Below are 15,318 nucleotides of genomic sequence, written 5' to 3' on the forward strand. Positions count from 1 at the left end.
GTCACCTTACCTAACTATAACTGTCACGGTCATCGCTTTTTTTTATTTTTGTGTGGACTGAATGTCATTTTGCTCACTGTCTGTAATTTGCACTGAATTTATAACTGTTCTGGTAGATCGGCCTTAACCCATGAATCTCCTGCGTGTTCTCCACACAACTGTGCTAGGAAACAAGAAGCTCTTATCTTATCTACCACCAAGCTGAAGCAGAGATGATATGAGGACACTCATGGCAAACCACACTGCACATTTCTGCTTCTGCTCTTGCTTCACCAGCTGCTATCAACTGAAACATTTCTTTTAGCCCAAACTTCCCAGACTCCAGCTCCTTCCATTATTTGCAGTCTGATTGCCCACCGCTTATAGCTAGTGCTCACTACCCTTTACCTAACCTTCAGTCTCATCAGATCTGCCAGAGCCTCCCCTGGGTGCAAAACAGCCCCAGCACTCTCTTCTGGAGTCTGGTAATAGTATCAGTGTGCATTAATGTTATATTGCAGCAGCTGGCTGAATAAATTATGTATAAGTATTTTCTAACCAGAGAATGAAGAGAAAAAGGTTTCTTTTTTCCAGCAAGACCTAATCAGCTAGTGTAGCTCCATATGCAGAATAGAAATGGCAGAGAAAATTTATGTGCTTAAAGAAGCACTCCTCCTCCTCCTCCCATCAAAATTTGTATCCTCTTAATATATTGCAGTCCTCATATTATACAGCACTGTGTACTTACAACTGCTCATTTTCCTTTCTACCCAGTTAATTCTTTTATCCATTATGTCTATGACATCAGGGGTGATTTGAAAACTGACTAGCTGACTCCTTCTAAGCTCCATGTAGAAACAGGAGGTCTATTTTCCCTGTATGACTTATCAGTCACTGCAAATGTCCCTGTCAGGTGGAGGATGGAGCAGCTGGGTCAGGAGTTGAAGAGGGCAATTATTCATGCAGGGAGAAGATATTTCTTGTTTCTACATAGAGCAGATAAAAGAGAAGAATTAACTTGGGAGAAAGGCAAAATGAGCAATTGTAAGTACACAGTGCTATATAACTGTCATGCGTCTGGGTCCAAACCCTGGAGCCTGTGCTTAGTGGTCAGCTTCTCCGCCTGATGAGCCACAGCAGATACACCTTTTCTACAGGGGTTTAGTTTCTGTTATCATAGCTTCAGTCTTTTTAGGGTAACAGGTGTTTTCATGTACTAATTTGTCTGCCCTATCACCTTTCAGTGCAGCTTTATATACTTTCAATATTCCAGCTTCTTCAATAAAATTCAAAACCTATTCGTCTTGGTTAACATTTTTAAAGCTCCTGAACTGCACTTATGCCAGGGAAGATACAGCAATGCGTTTTGATCGTGGATCAATCTTTATCACATCTGTCATAAGTGCGATTCAGGAGCTAAAAAAATGTTTTAATCAATTCACATAAATTTTGAGTTTTATTTAAGGAGCTGGAATATTGCAAGTTTATCCATAATCACTTCCGGACAGGACAGATTTCCATGCACCTACAAAGATTGTTGGTGATCTGGCTAGTTTCTTTTTTCCTTTTATATACTTTTCCCCTGCTGGTATTTTCTGCTGGTGATAGTCTCATTTGGGTATCCTGCCATACTGCTGTAGTTTAAGCCAGTCAGTGAAAGACCAGCTAGGGTATATCTCTCTGCTGTTTAATGTTCTTTACCCTAAACCTATCTTCTGTTTCTTGTTTAGGAAGTAGGTAACATAGTAACATAGTTATTAAGGTTGAATGAAGACTTTAAGTCCATCTAGTTCAACCCATAGCCTAACCTAACATGCCCTAACAGGTGGCATATAATCTAACAGTATGTACTTAATCCTTTATTTTGTATTTCGTGGATTGTTTTACTCACTCTGGGACCTCTTTCTATGTCAGCATACCTTCACTTCTGTAGGTAATTTGCATTCTGCTCTGCCCTCCAGTTCTTTAGGAGGAACAAGAAGTGCTTGATGACCTTTCAGGCAGCATAGGTCTGAGTCTGTGGTTAGGGCTATCTCAGCTCAGGCAGGAACCACTAGGGACTGTGAGGTCAGGATCTCTAGTCTGTACAAACACCGACAGGGTCAATTGCAGATTTTAGTGTCTTAAGTGAGTTGCTACACTATTATAACAATAATATGATGACTGCAATATATTAAGAAAATAAAAACTTTGATGGGAGTACTTCTTTAAGTGTTCACTAGTGTCGAGCATTCCGATACTGCAAATATCGGGTATCGGCCGATATTCGCTGTATCAGATTTCCAATACCGAGTTCCGATACTTTTGCGATATCGGATACCGGAATCGGAAGTTCCCATAGTGCAATGATGCACTATAATGGGGTGTGGGTGGTGCGTGGGCGGAGACTGCGTGTGTGTGTGCGGGGTCTGTGCGGGCCTGCCGGGGGTCTGTGCGTGTCTGCCGGGGTCTGTGCGTGCCTGCTAGGGGTCTGTGCGGGCTGCCGGGGGTCTGTACGGGCCTGCCGGGGCTCTGTGCGGGCTGCCGGAGCTCTGTGCGGGCTGCCGGGGGTCTGTACGGGCCTGCCGGGGCTCTGTGCGGGCTGCCGGGGCTCTGTGCGGGCTGCCGGGGCTCTGTGTGGGCTGCCGGGGGTCTGTACGGGCCTGCCAGGGCTCTGTGCGGGCCTACCGGGGCTCTGTGTGGGCTGCTGGGGCTCAGTGTGGGCTGCCGGGGGTCTGTACGGGCCTGCCGGGGCTCTATGCGGGCCTGCTGGGGCTCTGTGCGGGCTGCCGGGGCTCCGTGCGGGCCTGCTGGGACTCTGTGCGGGCCTGCCTGGGCTCTGTGCGGGCCTGCCGGGGCTCTGTGCGGGCTCCCGGGGTTCTGTGCGGGCTGCCGGGGCTCTGTGCGGGCTGCCGGGAGTCTGTGCGTGTGTGCAGGCATCGTCCGATGGGACTACAAGTCCCATCAGACGATGCCTGCTACAGTGACAGTGATTGACACATTAGCCAATGATGGGACAGTAGTAGTCTCATCATCCGGCTAATGTGTTGAATGTAAAAATAAATAAATAAATACTACATACATACTACATACATACTACATACAACATACATACTACATGCATACATACTACATACTACATACATACTACATGCATACATACTACATACATACTACATACATACTACATACATACTACATGCTACATGCATACTACATACATACTACATGCTACATGCATACTACATACATACATACTACATACATACTACATACATACATGCACACTACATACATACTACATACATACATACATACATGCTACATACATACTACATACATACTACATACAATACATTCATACATTACATACAATACATACATACAGACATACAGTACATTAAACATAGATTACATACTCACCATCACTTGTCACTTTGTTCCCCGAAGCCAGTGTCATCTGTAAAAAATATTAAATTAATGACAGTGATTGACATATTAGCCAATGATGGGACAGTAGTAGTCCCATCATCGGCTAATGTGTTGAATGTAAAAATAAATAAATAAATAAATAAATACTACATACATGCATACTGCATACTACATACATACTACATACATACATACATACTACATACTACATACATACTACATACCCATAGACTTGTATTACCGACGGATCGCGATGGATGGCCACACGTCGCGTCCATCGTGCAACGGATCCGTCGTGTTTTGGCGGACCGTCGGCACGAAAAAACAATCAAGTGAACTTTTTTTATCCGTCGCGTCCACCATTTTCTACAGCGCATGCGCTGCCGAAACTCCGCCCCATCCTCCCCAAACTTCAGAATGGGCAGCGGATGCGTTGAAAAACTGCATCCGCTGCCCACGTTGTGCACAAATTTCACAACGTGTGTCGGTACGTCGGCCCGACGCATAGCGACGGACCTGTAACAACGCAAGTGTGAAAGAAGCCTTAATGCGCGTTGAATTTTAAAAAAAATGGGGAAAAAAGGCGTCGCCTCCCGCGCAATTTTCTGCATTAGAGGGGGAAAGCCGATGGCCGGGGGCCAATATTTGTAGCCTGCTATGAATATCAGCCCGCAGCTGTTTGCGTAGCCTTTACTGGCTATTAAAATAGGGGGACCAAAAAAAAATGACGTGGCGTCCCCCTATATTTTATAGCCAGAAAGGCTACACAGAAAAGCTGCGGGCTGATATTCATAGCCTAGAGAGGGGCCATCATGGATATTGCCCCCCCCCCCCCGGCTACAAATACCAGTCCGCAGCCGCCCCAGAAACGGCACATCTGTAAGATGTGCCAAGTCCGGCACTTAGCCCCTCTCTTCCCACTCCCGTGTAGCGCTGGGATATGGGGAAATAAGGGGTTAATGTCACCTTGCTATTGTAAGGTGACATTAAGCTGGGTTAATAACGGAGAGGCGTCAATAAGACGCCTATCCATTATTAATCCAATAGTAATAAAGGGTTAATAAAACACGCACACATTAGGAAAAAGTATTTTAATATTCTTCATTTAAGCATACTTACCATACTTCAGCGTCTGCAAAAAACGTAAAATAATAAACCGTATACTACCTGTACGCCGTAGTCCAATTAATAACGAGTGTCCCACGACGATCTCCCCTATAGAACAGTGACATCGGGTGATATCACTGCTCTATAGGACCCTCACTGACACACTGACAGGCGACAATGGCTCCTGCTGTGCATCTCTGAGGTTACTATAGTTCAAAGTCTCACTTTATGGCAATTGCTGCGTGGGAAAATTTCTCCCGGCAGGCCCGATCAGACCCCCGGCAGGCCGCATAGAGCCCTGGCAGGCCGCACAGAGCCCCAGCAGGCCCGTACAGAGCCCCAGCAGGCCAGAACAGAGCCCCGGCAGGCCGCACAGAGCCCCGGTAGCCCGCACAGAGCCCTGGCAGCCCGCACAGAGCCCCGGTAGCCCGCACAGAGCCCCAGCAGGCCCGTACAGACCCCCGGCAGCCCGCACAGAGCCCCGAGAGGCCCTTACAGATCCCCGGCAGGCCCGCACAGACCCCGCCCGCACACACAGACACGCACAGTGTCCGCCCACGCACCGCCCACACTCTTCCCCCCTCCGGAATAGGATGTAGAAGGACAGAAAGGGTTTATTTACATTCTGATATTTGTGTCCCATTGACTTGCATTGGTATCGGGTATCGGTATCGGCGATATCCGATATTTTTTGGATATCGGCCGATCCAATCCGATACCGATACTTCTGGATATCGGAAGGTATCGCTCAACACTAGTGTTCACCAAAAATACATTCACCGAATAGCGCTTAATTTCTTAGTCATATAAAACATAACCTTTAATGTAAATAGCTAAAATATAATATAATATATAGCAAAAAATATTTTTCACACTATATTATCACCACCCCATATGATATGGGTCTGCAAATATATGGGCAAATAAAGAGAAGGAAGATCACGCTAGTAAATTACTATGGATTCCCTTCCTACCAGCGGAGGTTGGCACCCTTCAATCCAGAGCAGTGGTGCCCCCAGCTCAAAGACGGCTCTCCCTCCCATTCCCTGAAAGACCCTATAAAGATAGGGTGCACAAAAATAGCAGTATTGTACCATATGTAATCAGTTAAATGTGGCACCCTGCTTAAGATATGCCATATGGTACGTGCAGTATATCAGAGAGGGAGGTGTAGTATATTGAGGCCCAAAAACAGACACCAAAATCATATAACAAAAAAATTACAAAGTATAGGCAGATATTAAAATTGCACATATTCCCAGATATAATGTATAGGATATACTGTATAGATTGAGGCAAAAAAATAGATGCAGAATTGGGTGGCACCTTGATACATGCACCATATACCATCACTGTGCAGTTTTAAATGATACATCCATATTGCACATTGCTCCCAAAAATCCAGGGTTATATATAACAAATAGAATCCCACAGTATAAGAGTGGGGTATAGAAATCCCAGATAATAAAGGTGGTTAAGAAGCAATCAACAGAGAGATTTAATAATCAGGTTGCACACTCTGCTCATAGGCCAAAACCCAAAACCCAATCATTCAGGGGATTTCATCACCCCATAAACACCATATGAAGAAAGGGCCAGTATGCACATTTCTCAACGCGTTTCCCCATTGGTTGGTTCTTCAGGAGAACATGCTGGTATAGATCCCTTAAAAGGGAGAAATTATCTTACCAGGAGACAGTGTGGGAGTAGTGCCCGTACGAATGTGTCAGAGAGCTGATAACAGCTGACATGTGCCGGAAAGATGTGGGCTCAGCAACAGAGCCCACATCAAAGGAGGGAGTCCCACAGTTTACGCCATTTACATTTACGCCCGATGTCAGAAACGGGTTAAAAAAGTCGGTGTAGCTGGCCAGGACTGATGTAGAAAAAAGTTGCTAAATCTTTGCACAACTTCAAATTTTGGGAATTTTTAAGCAGTTTTATACCATAAAAAAGCAAAAACTGCTTGATGAACCGGAGCCATACTTCCACATCAGCTATCATGGCAGTTCTAAAATGTAACTAACCTTTATGATGAGATTCTCGCACTACCACCTACACTACCAGGCTGCTCTGTACATCAGACGTTCTAGTGCTTGGAATTTTTGTGGTTAAACTGGTCTGTCCTTACTGTCGCCAAGTGAAGCACATGAGCACCAGGCTTCTACAAAAGTGGATTATTAACAAGCATTCCAATGATGTCACTTGTGAAACAAGGGTCCCCACTAGAAATCCACCAAGAACAGTAAGTACTGGTGCGAGTGGTCTCATTAAAACAAGACAGCTGTAAACCCCCAGTAATTGCTATTAACGTACATTGTGTGGACTAATGGCCGATTAGTGATGATGAGCGGTGGACACGAGCAGGCTGTATCAGTAATGTGGTGCGGGCAGTAGCCATGGGCCAGGTACTCGTTTGTCATGCCCCGACACGTTACATGAAAATTGGGAGTCCTGGTTGTGTGTGCTGTTATTACCTGGGTGATACACCTCTGCAGATGGCATGGTGCTGCTAGATAGGGCAGGCCAGGACCAGATGTTAGGGAACGAATTGAGGGAGACCAAAGTCCAACATTAAACTTATTTTTACTGACCATGAACTTGATAAGAGCCATATACAGTGGCATGTAAAAGTTTGGGTACCCCTGGTCAAAATTACTGTTATTGTGAACAGTTAAGGAAGTTGAAGATGAAATCATCTCCAAAAGGTCTAAAGATAAAGAGGACACGTTTCCTTTGTATTTTAGGAAAAAAATATATATATTTTCTCATTTTTTACATTTTAAAAATTACCAAAAGGAAATTGGGCTTATGCAAATGTTTGGGCACCCTTGGAGATTTGTATGCTCAGCGATAACTTTGACCAATGTTTCAGACCTCACTTAGCCTGTAAGTTATGGCTTGTTCACTATCACCGTTAGGAAAGGCCAGGTGAAACAAATTTCCCAGCTTTATAAAAACTCAGCCTCCTCTAACCTTGTGCCAAAAAAACTGCAGCCATGGGTTCTTCTGAGCAGCTGCCTAACACTCTGAAAATGAAAATGGTGGAGGCTCACAAAGCAGCAGAAGGCTATAAGCAGATAGCACAGCGTTTTCAAGTTGCCCTTTCCTAAGTTCAAAATGTAATTAAGAAATTACCAAACAGACAAAATCACCTTAAAAAAATGCATTATATCACAACACATATCTTCAAGGTGGTGTGGGCAGCACCTCCACTTCCTAACATATCTGGCAGTGAGGCTGTCCTCATAGGATTATGACTAATAATTAATAATGAGACATTGATGTAATTCTCCAGTACACTGGAGAAAGCAGTGGCTTTATTGTATGGTTTATGCTTCTGATCAGTTGCTCACTTGGTGGCCACGTCTCATAAGCGGTTGGCTGAAAATGGCTGCAGTTTTCTGGGAAATATTCTATACTATAGTGATGGAAAAGCTCTAATCTTCTACTTACTGTATGATTCTTGGCATAATATATACCCCAGAGTCTGTACTGCATGGCGCCATTATAGTGCACCATATTACAGAACATGCTTTTATTGGAGCATCCAATAAAAGCTCTGTATGAGATTAGAGGCATTTGGAGGTACAGTTTGGCCCTATAACCCTTGTGTAGGCAGAGCCATCATATAGCGAAGAGCTTCAAACGTCATTACACTTTGAGTTAAAATATTGCAACCTGCAAACCAAATGGCACAGCCTTAATCTTGTATTCTGATCCCGTGCTGTGCATTTAGACTCGGCTCCATTTGTAATCATCAGTACATTGTTTTCTGCACAATTGCATACGTTAGTCTATGGCCAACTGGGTAGAGTGCCTGCTGGCCTGGTCCTGCGGAGTAGGAAGCTGGCATAGATGAGACGAGGGATAAGCTAGAGAACTTTAATAAGGGGTGACATACCATATGGGAAAACTGTGAGACAGTATGCTACTGCCCACTGCTCTAGAAGGAAAAACAATATGAGGCCGCATGATGGACCTAAGCTATTGCCGCATAAGTATATTTGCTTGTGTTGGAAAAAACCCTCTATATCAGTATACGCTAACTCTTATGGTCAGATTGTATTCATATTAATCCATCAATATTGCTTAACACACTGAATAATGTCACATTGGAGCTGTAAAGGGCTTCAACAGAGCTTAAACATTATTGACCTGTCTTTAGTCTGACCTTTAGGACCATGTCACAGAACTGGAAAGTAGACTCATGGGCAATAAAGGGGCACAACATATGCAAAATTCCCACTGACCAAAGATTGATGGGCTATCCTAAGGCAAGGCCATTCATAAATAAGTGCCAAAGAACTTTATTCATTTTACATAGAAATTTCTATGGCGACAGGTGACTTTATTCCTTCACATCGTAAAGGATGTCCAGGCCACCCCTTTCACCTTCAACCTTACCTGTGCCATCCTCCAGCTGTCCGAAGTTACATATCTGGCTGATATTATGCATCCAGCTCTGCATTTCTTCCTCTGTCCTGGCCACAAGGTAGAATGTCCTGAAAGCGGTTTTCACGATGAACACGAAACTGTTCTGGAATTCCTTCTTTATCAGGTTAACTCCAATGTATTTCTGCACTTCACATTCATTCAGGTCTATTACCCTGATGGGCTTTTTGGAGTGATTATTCTTGTAATATTCTAATACATCTGGGTTTCCGCTCATCCTCCCCCGTCGTAGTACAAACCACCGTTTTCGCCATACCTGAAGAAAGCAAGAACGTTAGACTACAACTGCGGTAAATCATAATTATCTCAATACAGATAAGAACGGTCTATACGTCAACATTATAATTATTGGGCTCACAAATCGTTTTCTGGGACTTTTCATCCCTTCACCATGCATTAACTGTGGCTTTAGCGTGTTCCAACTCTTATGCATCACGTCACTCAAATACAAATCAATGTAAATTATGTTTGCCAGTTGTGCCATTGCAAATCACCACATATTTTTAAAAAATACCGTATATATATTTTTTATTCTCTTCAGTAAAAACAAGTATTATTAAAATCTGGGGTCTCTTAATGAGGGGCTTAAAACTGGAATAGTCGCAAAAAAAAATTCTTCCTTGTTCTTTTCCTTCTTTGAGATATAATGTAATGTTTTTCTCTTTTGTGTGTCCAAGGGGTAGGTAGTTTGTGTGAAAATGTATTTGTTTTTTTTTTATTGAAATTTTTTTTGAAAAAACAAAGATTAAAACTCAAAGAGAGCAAAAAGAATTACCGGTCCATGGTCAAATGGCCATGTTTTTAGTCCATGGGTGCCAGGCCAGAGCTTTGTGAACCTTCTCCTACTTGCTGCCATCCCCAGCACCTTTTCTCATTAGTAGTCACGGCATCACGTGTGTGTCACCCCAAAACAATATTGTGGGGTAAAGCAAAAATCAGATGATATGCCCAGGAAGCCAGCAGGTAGGAGGTTCACAGAGCTCTGGTCCGGTGGCCACGTTGGTAGTTTGTGGCTGCTGGACCAGAGCTTTGTGAACCTCATCCTGCCTGGCATCATCCACAGCACCTCTTTGAATTAGGAGGCTTGGCACAACATGCATGTGTGTGTCATGCCGCAACGATGACGTCAGTCTAGATCTACTAATCAGAAAAGATGTCACAGTTTCCAGCCGGTAGAAGGTTCACAGAGCTCTGGTCCGGTGGCCACGTTGGTAGTTTGTGGCTGCTGGACCAGAGCTTTGTGAACCTCATCCTGCCTGGCACCATCCACAGCACCTCTTTGGATTAGCAGGCTTGGCACAACGTGCATGTGTGTGTCATGCCGCAACGATGACGTTAGTCTAGATCTACTAATGAGAAAAGATGTCACAGTTGCCAGCAGGTAGAAGGAAGTTAGCAGAGCTCTGATCCGGTGGCCATGTCAGTAGCCTGTTGATACTGGACTAGAGCTGTGCAAACCTTCTCCTGAAGAAGGAAACGGTGAGCTGAAATTATTAATTTTCTTCTCCAAACCTCCTCCTACCTGATGGCATCTTCGGTGCCTTTTCTGAGCAGAAGGCATGCTGCAATGCCATTCGTGTGTCATGCCACAATGATAACATCTCTCACGGCCTACTATTTAGAAGCGATGTCGGGAAGACTGGCAGATAGAAGTAGATTTGCAGTGCTCTGATCCAACAGCCATGGATTACCAACATGGTAGGATGCTGATTAGGCTCAGGCATATCTTTTTGCTCTACTCTCGTTAAAATAAAGCAAAAAGAAAATGAAAAAAAAAACAAACATTTCTCTAGAAATGATTTCTCAATATACAGTACTTGCTAGACAGTCAAGTCAATCACATAAACTGGAGCTGTAGCTTCTACTCAGAAAAAAAAGCGACAGTAAATTGAAGCCTTAGATCTTGGATGAATATTTTAACATTGGCTGATCTAAACCAGAAACCTCCAAATCCATTGGAAGCAAATTCACACAAACACTGTTACTGACCAATTGGAAACAGATTTACATGGGGAACTTGTTAACACGAACAATTCCCACGAACGAATAGAAATAAACGACAATAAAAGGACAGTAAAAGACCGTGCCCAAAATAGAAATCAATCCGTAAAACGCTAAGAGGAACAAAAAAAGATTTCCCAGAAATATTGTGTGAAAAAAAGAGAAGTGGAAATTAATAAGTAACCAGGTAAATCAGCAAAGACCATGAGTACTCCGGCTGAAATGCAATGTCTGATAGGACGGGGATAAACTTCATTATGAGCAGGCAAACATGAAGCAGACCCTCTGAGAGAGGATAGACATGTCACCCATTATGGCATCTGTACAGGATCACGCAGCTCGCCTTCTGAAGACCTAGACAATAAAGAGGCTCCAATGTTTATACTGTATATTTCATGTAAAGATATTTATGACGACTTCATCCACTAGAGATGATTTACTCAAGTGCTGGCCTACGGAGCAGCTAATGATTCCTCCTTGTATCAAAAACCTATTTAATGCGGATGTAATACAAGAGGGACAACCAAAGTAATTAATACCCTAGGTACATATGGAGCGCACCCAGACGCAGGGCCGCGGGTTACTCGGTACCGGTCCTCTCTGTCTCAGTTCTAGGGTTGTCACGGTGGCTGGACCCGGTCCGTGACCCTGCTAAGGGGCGTCCAATGAAAGGGGTGATGAAAGTTTGTCAAGGGTTCGTGACGCCACCTGTGGTATTCGGTCAGGGTGACCGACGCTGCTTAGGGGTCCGCTGGGGTGATGGAATGGCAGCTAGATGGTATACCTTCCCACAGGTGAAGTATGTCCCCAGCGCTTCCCAGTAGTGTAGGTGGCAATGATGTGAGGCGCAGTTAATAACGAGGACACAGGGTTCCAGTCTCTTTACCTTTTACTGAAGACTTCGGGATCCTCAATCCAGAGCACTGTTAACAGGGCTGTCTGAGACCGGCCGGTCCGAAGGCACATCCAGAGTTCCCTTTGCAGGTGGAAATCAGAGCCTACCACTAGCGCCTGTGTGTTGTAGTTCTTCCCTGCTGAGCATTCGGGATAGTCCTCACAACTCTCGTGTTCGTTCTTTCTCTTTCTCTCCGTCCCCCAAATTTACCTGGATAGGACGCACCCGTTTGACGGAAACGCTCGGAGCTATTCTGGGACCCTAGAGACGCCCCTCTCTATGCTTGCCCCTATGTCTTCTTAGGTGATGTATGGTAAACAGCCAACCTATAATCAACTGTCCTGCGGTATTTGAAGGAATGCTTGAAGTCATTTACTCCCTCGGTGTTCCAGTCACCGGCTACGTGCCTCAGTAGGATGTTGCCGTTCTCAGGGCACGACTCCTACTGGCTCTCCTTTGTGCTTTGATCTCGTTTCTCACTTTTCCACAATATCCTTCTCTTCGTGTCCTTTCTTGGGATACTGCCGCAAGGTAGTGCAGGTGCGGTTCCGTCACTCTCTATCCTTTCTGCTAGGCCCCTGTCAGGAACCCACCCCTGACAGGTCCTCCCTGGAGCTCTCCCAGGCTGCGTTCTGTTCTAACTTCCTATCCGACCCCCAGTTTTACCAGTGTGAGGAGTGGCCTAATACATAGTGCCTTTTGCTCCCCCTGGTGGCCGGAGTGTCAAGTGTAATGTGTGCTTGTAATACCTGGTCAGGTGAACTCCTTTAGTGCAATCAGACATAACATCACTCCCCTTAGCGGCAGAGCGACATTACTGCAACGACCAGGACTCTGGGGCACTGCACATACCATGGTCTTTGGTTCATAGTCTAAAGAGGAGATTTCCCTGAAACACCTACCGCAATTGCAATTATAAGCGCTCATTCACACAAGAATATAAAACTTAGCTGATAAAGGAATTGCCCTTGCACTAATGTTATTCGATGGGGCCGTGCAGATCTGCGTTTTTTTCTCAGCTGTGAGGTTAAAATCACAGCATGATTAGAATTCACTCTGAAATTTTATGCGTGCATGAAAAAAATTACCATACAGAAGTGACATCTTAGTTTTATGGCTACATTGCAATTCCGTAACTAGGAAAATAGTTCTGTAAACGATTAATAACTGATGAATGAAAAAGCGGATTGCACACGGATGATGTGTGAGAAAAATAATCCTCCCACTTTTCTGGATGAAAATTGAACCGATTTTTTTTTTTAAGCCAAGCCTTATACAGATTACATTTTTATTTTCTCTCTCTGCCCCTCTGTTCCAAAGTTATACCCCCTGGTAGTAAAGATGCAAATTTCCCCTTCAAGCAACTGGCTGTGTACCAGTCATAGAGTCGAAAAAGCAAACGCCTACAGAGAAGTACTGTGGTTGACGCCCAGTAGGTTGAAAGGAAAATTGGCATCTTTACTACCAGGGGGCATAACTTTAGAATGGAGGGGCACAGAAAAGAAAGAAAAACTTTCAGAATTAGTGGAACTGGCAGGAAGGAGGAGTGGAGCAGCTGGGTCAGGAGTTGAGAGGGGAATGACTCATGCAAGGAAAAGACCCTTCCTGTTTCTACATAGGGCAAAGAGAACAATTACCGCAGCTGGGTAGAAAGCCAAAATGTGCAATTGTAAGTACACTGTGCTATATAATACGATGACTGAAACATATTAAGAGGATGAAAATTTTAATGAAAGTGATAGTTTAATTAAATTTTAAATATGTTAGTTTTGAATTATAAAATCCATTGAAAGGTCCTCTTAAAAGGAATCTCTAGATAAACCCCATATCACAGCTGTATGGTCGAGATCAAGAAAGACGGGCATGTTTATCAAGTTATAGATGCAATCAAAGATATTTATGGTACATGTTTCTATGGTGGTAACTTGTCAACATCTACGGTAGGGCAGTCTGAGATTCAATTGTTAGAACGGGTGGCAAATAGGAGGTTCTCGATTGTGGCTCCCTCTAATGTGTCCATATTCAATAAAAATGCATATGGACTGACCCACCTAAATATTTTTACTGGGGTTTTTAAGTTTTTTTTTTACGGTGGTTCATTCCAAAGAATAAAAAGGAAATTGTACAATCTTATTTGCTCCTTTTTAATGTTGTCATAATATAATCAGCCGCCGTTGGTTCTTTCCTGCCGTACTTCAGAACCGATGTGCAGGAGAAACTTTCGGCATTGTTCACATCAGGCCATTATTCCGTACACATTTATGTTCTTCATTTTAGGCAAAAAAGGAAAGCCCAGAAGATACTTTAATGCATTTGGCTCATGTGAAACGTTTGTGACTTACTGACAAAATAAAAAAAGGAAACTGGATGGAGCGGTAATGAGCCACACTAAAAGATCCATCACTTCTATAGCAACCGGCTTTCCACCGATTGTGACCGATAATCCAGTGCTACCTGCAGACACCTGGGAAAAGCAGTTTGCAGCAGTGACCCACTTCTATTAAACAATCTGGGTCTCATGTATCCTAGAAAAATAGGCCTTTTTGGCCACAGAAACTCATAATTTTTCATATGCAAACACAACCGATGGAGAATCTGGCTGGTTTAATCAGGATCTTCTGACAATCTTCGGCGTAGATGAGCTGCCTAACAATCCCTAAATTTGTGGATGGGAAAATCAAAGGGTGCAGTTGTATTTTATTTATTAAACTTCTGCTCAGTCTGCTTGGATGATAATCAAGTATACAACTGTGATCCTTTGATGGTTCCGTACACAGTCATGTGTGTGATTTCTGGTTCAGATAAGGTCAGGGGAGCCATCATTTTTCTGATATATCTCTAGAGTGAATACACAATCTGCACAGATGTTCTCAGGAAATTCAAATTCACCCTTCGACAAAATTAAATAAGCTTTCAGAACTAATAGCATTCATGGAAAGGGTCCAACATACATGTGTAAGCTTTGAAGCTTTTCTAAAATACAAAAAAAAAGCAGTATTGTTGCCCTCGGCTTAAGGGTCTTGTTGAAAATGCAGCTGATTGTAGAGGAAGTGGTCATGACCGCGTATCGCCAAAACAGGGTCTTTCCCGTACTCAATCTTCCTGACCCCCACCCCATCCCCAGGGGGCCATTCTCCCCTTCTCCTGTAAATTTAAATTAAACACCAACACGTAAATTTCTTTGGATAATTTTGGCCACAGCGGCCATTTTATTAAACAAACAATAACATAAATAACAACATATATACCATATGTAAAAACCTGGAGGGGAGGGTTCTTGGGGGTAAGAAATCTGGCTCAAAAATAGGCATAAAGCCACCACCAACTTTAAAACCAAACACTTCTTTACCCTCAGCCGTGACCACCAGCTCAAGGGCACCATGTAACCCATTTCGGGCAAACCAAAACCCCAAAGCTCCCGAGGTAAATTCCCCGTCCAGAGCCCGTAAACAAAAGCCAGATCAACCCCG

The 15,318-nt window shown here is 43.8% G+C and overlaps 1 protein-coding gene across 1 annotated transcript in view; it reads right to left on the reverse strand.

The window, feature by feature from the left end:
• Positions 1-15,318, reverse strand: part of GAB3 (GRB2 associated binding protein 3) — a 144,412-nt gene that overhangs the window by 54,895 nt on the left and 74,199 nt on the right. The window contains exon 2 of the mRNA XM_069747157.1: positions 8,905-9,208. Coding sequence (XP_069603258.1) covers positions 8,905-9,208 — 304 coding nt within the window. The remainder of the gene's footprint in view (positions 1-8,904; positions 9,209-15,318) is intronic.

This window comes from Ranitomeya imitator, chromosome 2 (genome assembly GCF_032444005.1).
Source record: "Ranitomeya imitator isolate aRanImi1 chromosome 2, aRanImi1.pri, whole genome shotgun sequence".
NCBI lineage: Eukaryota > Metazoa > Chordata > Amphibia > Anura > Dendrobatidae > Ranitomeya > Ranitomeya imitator.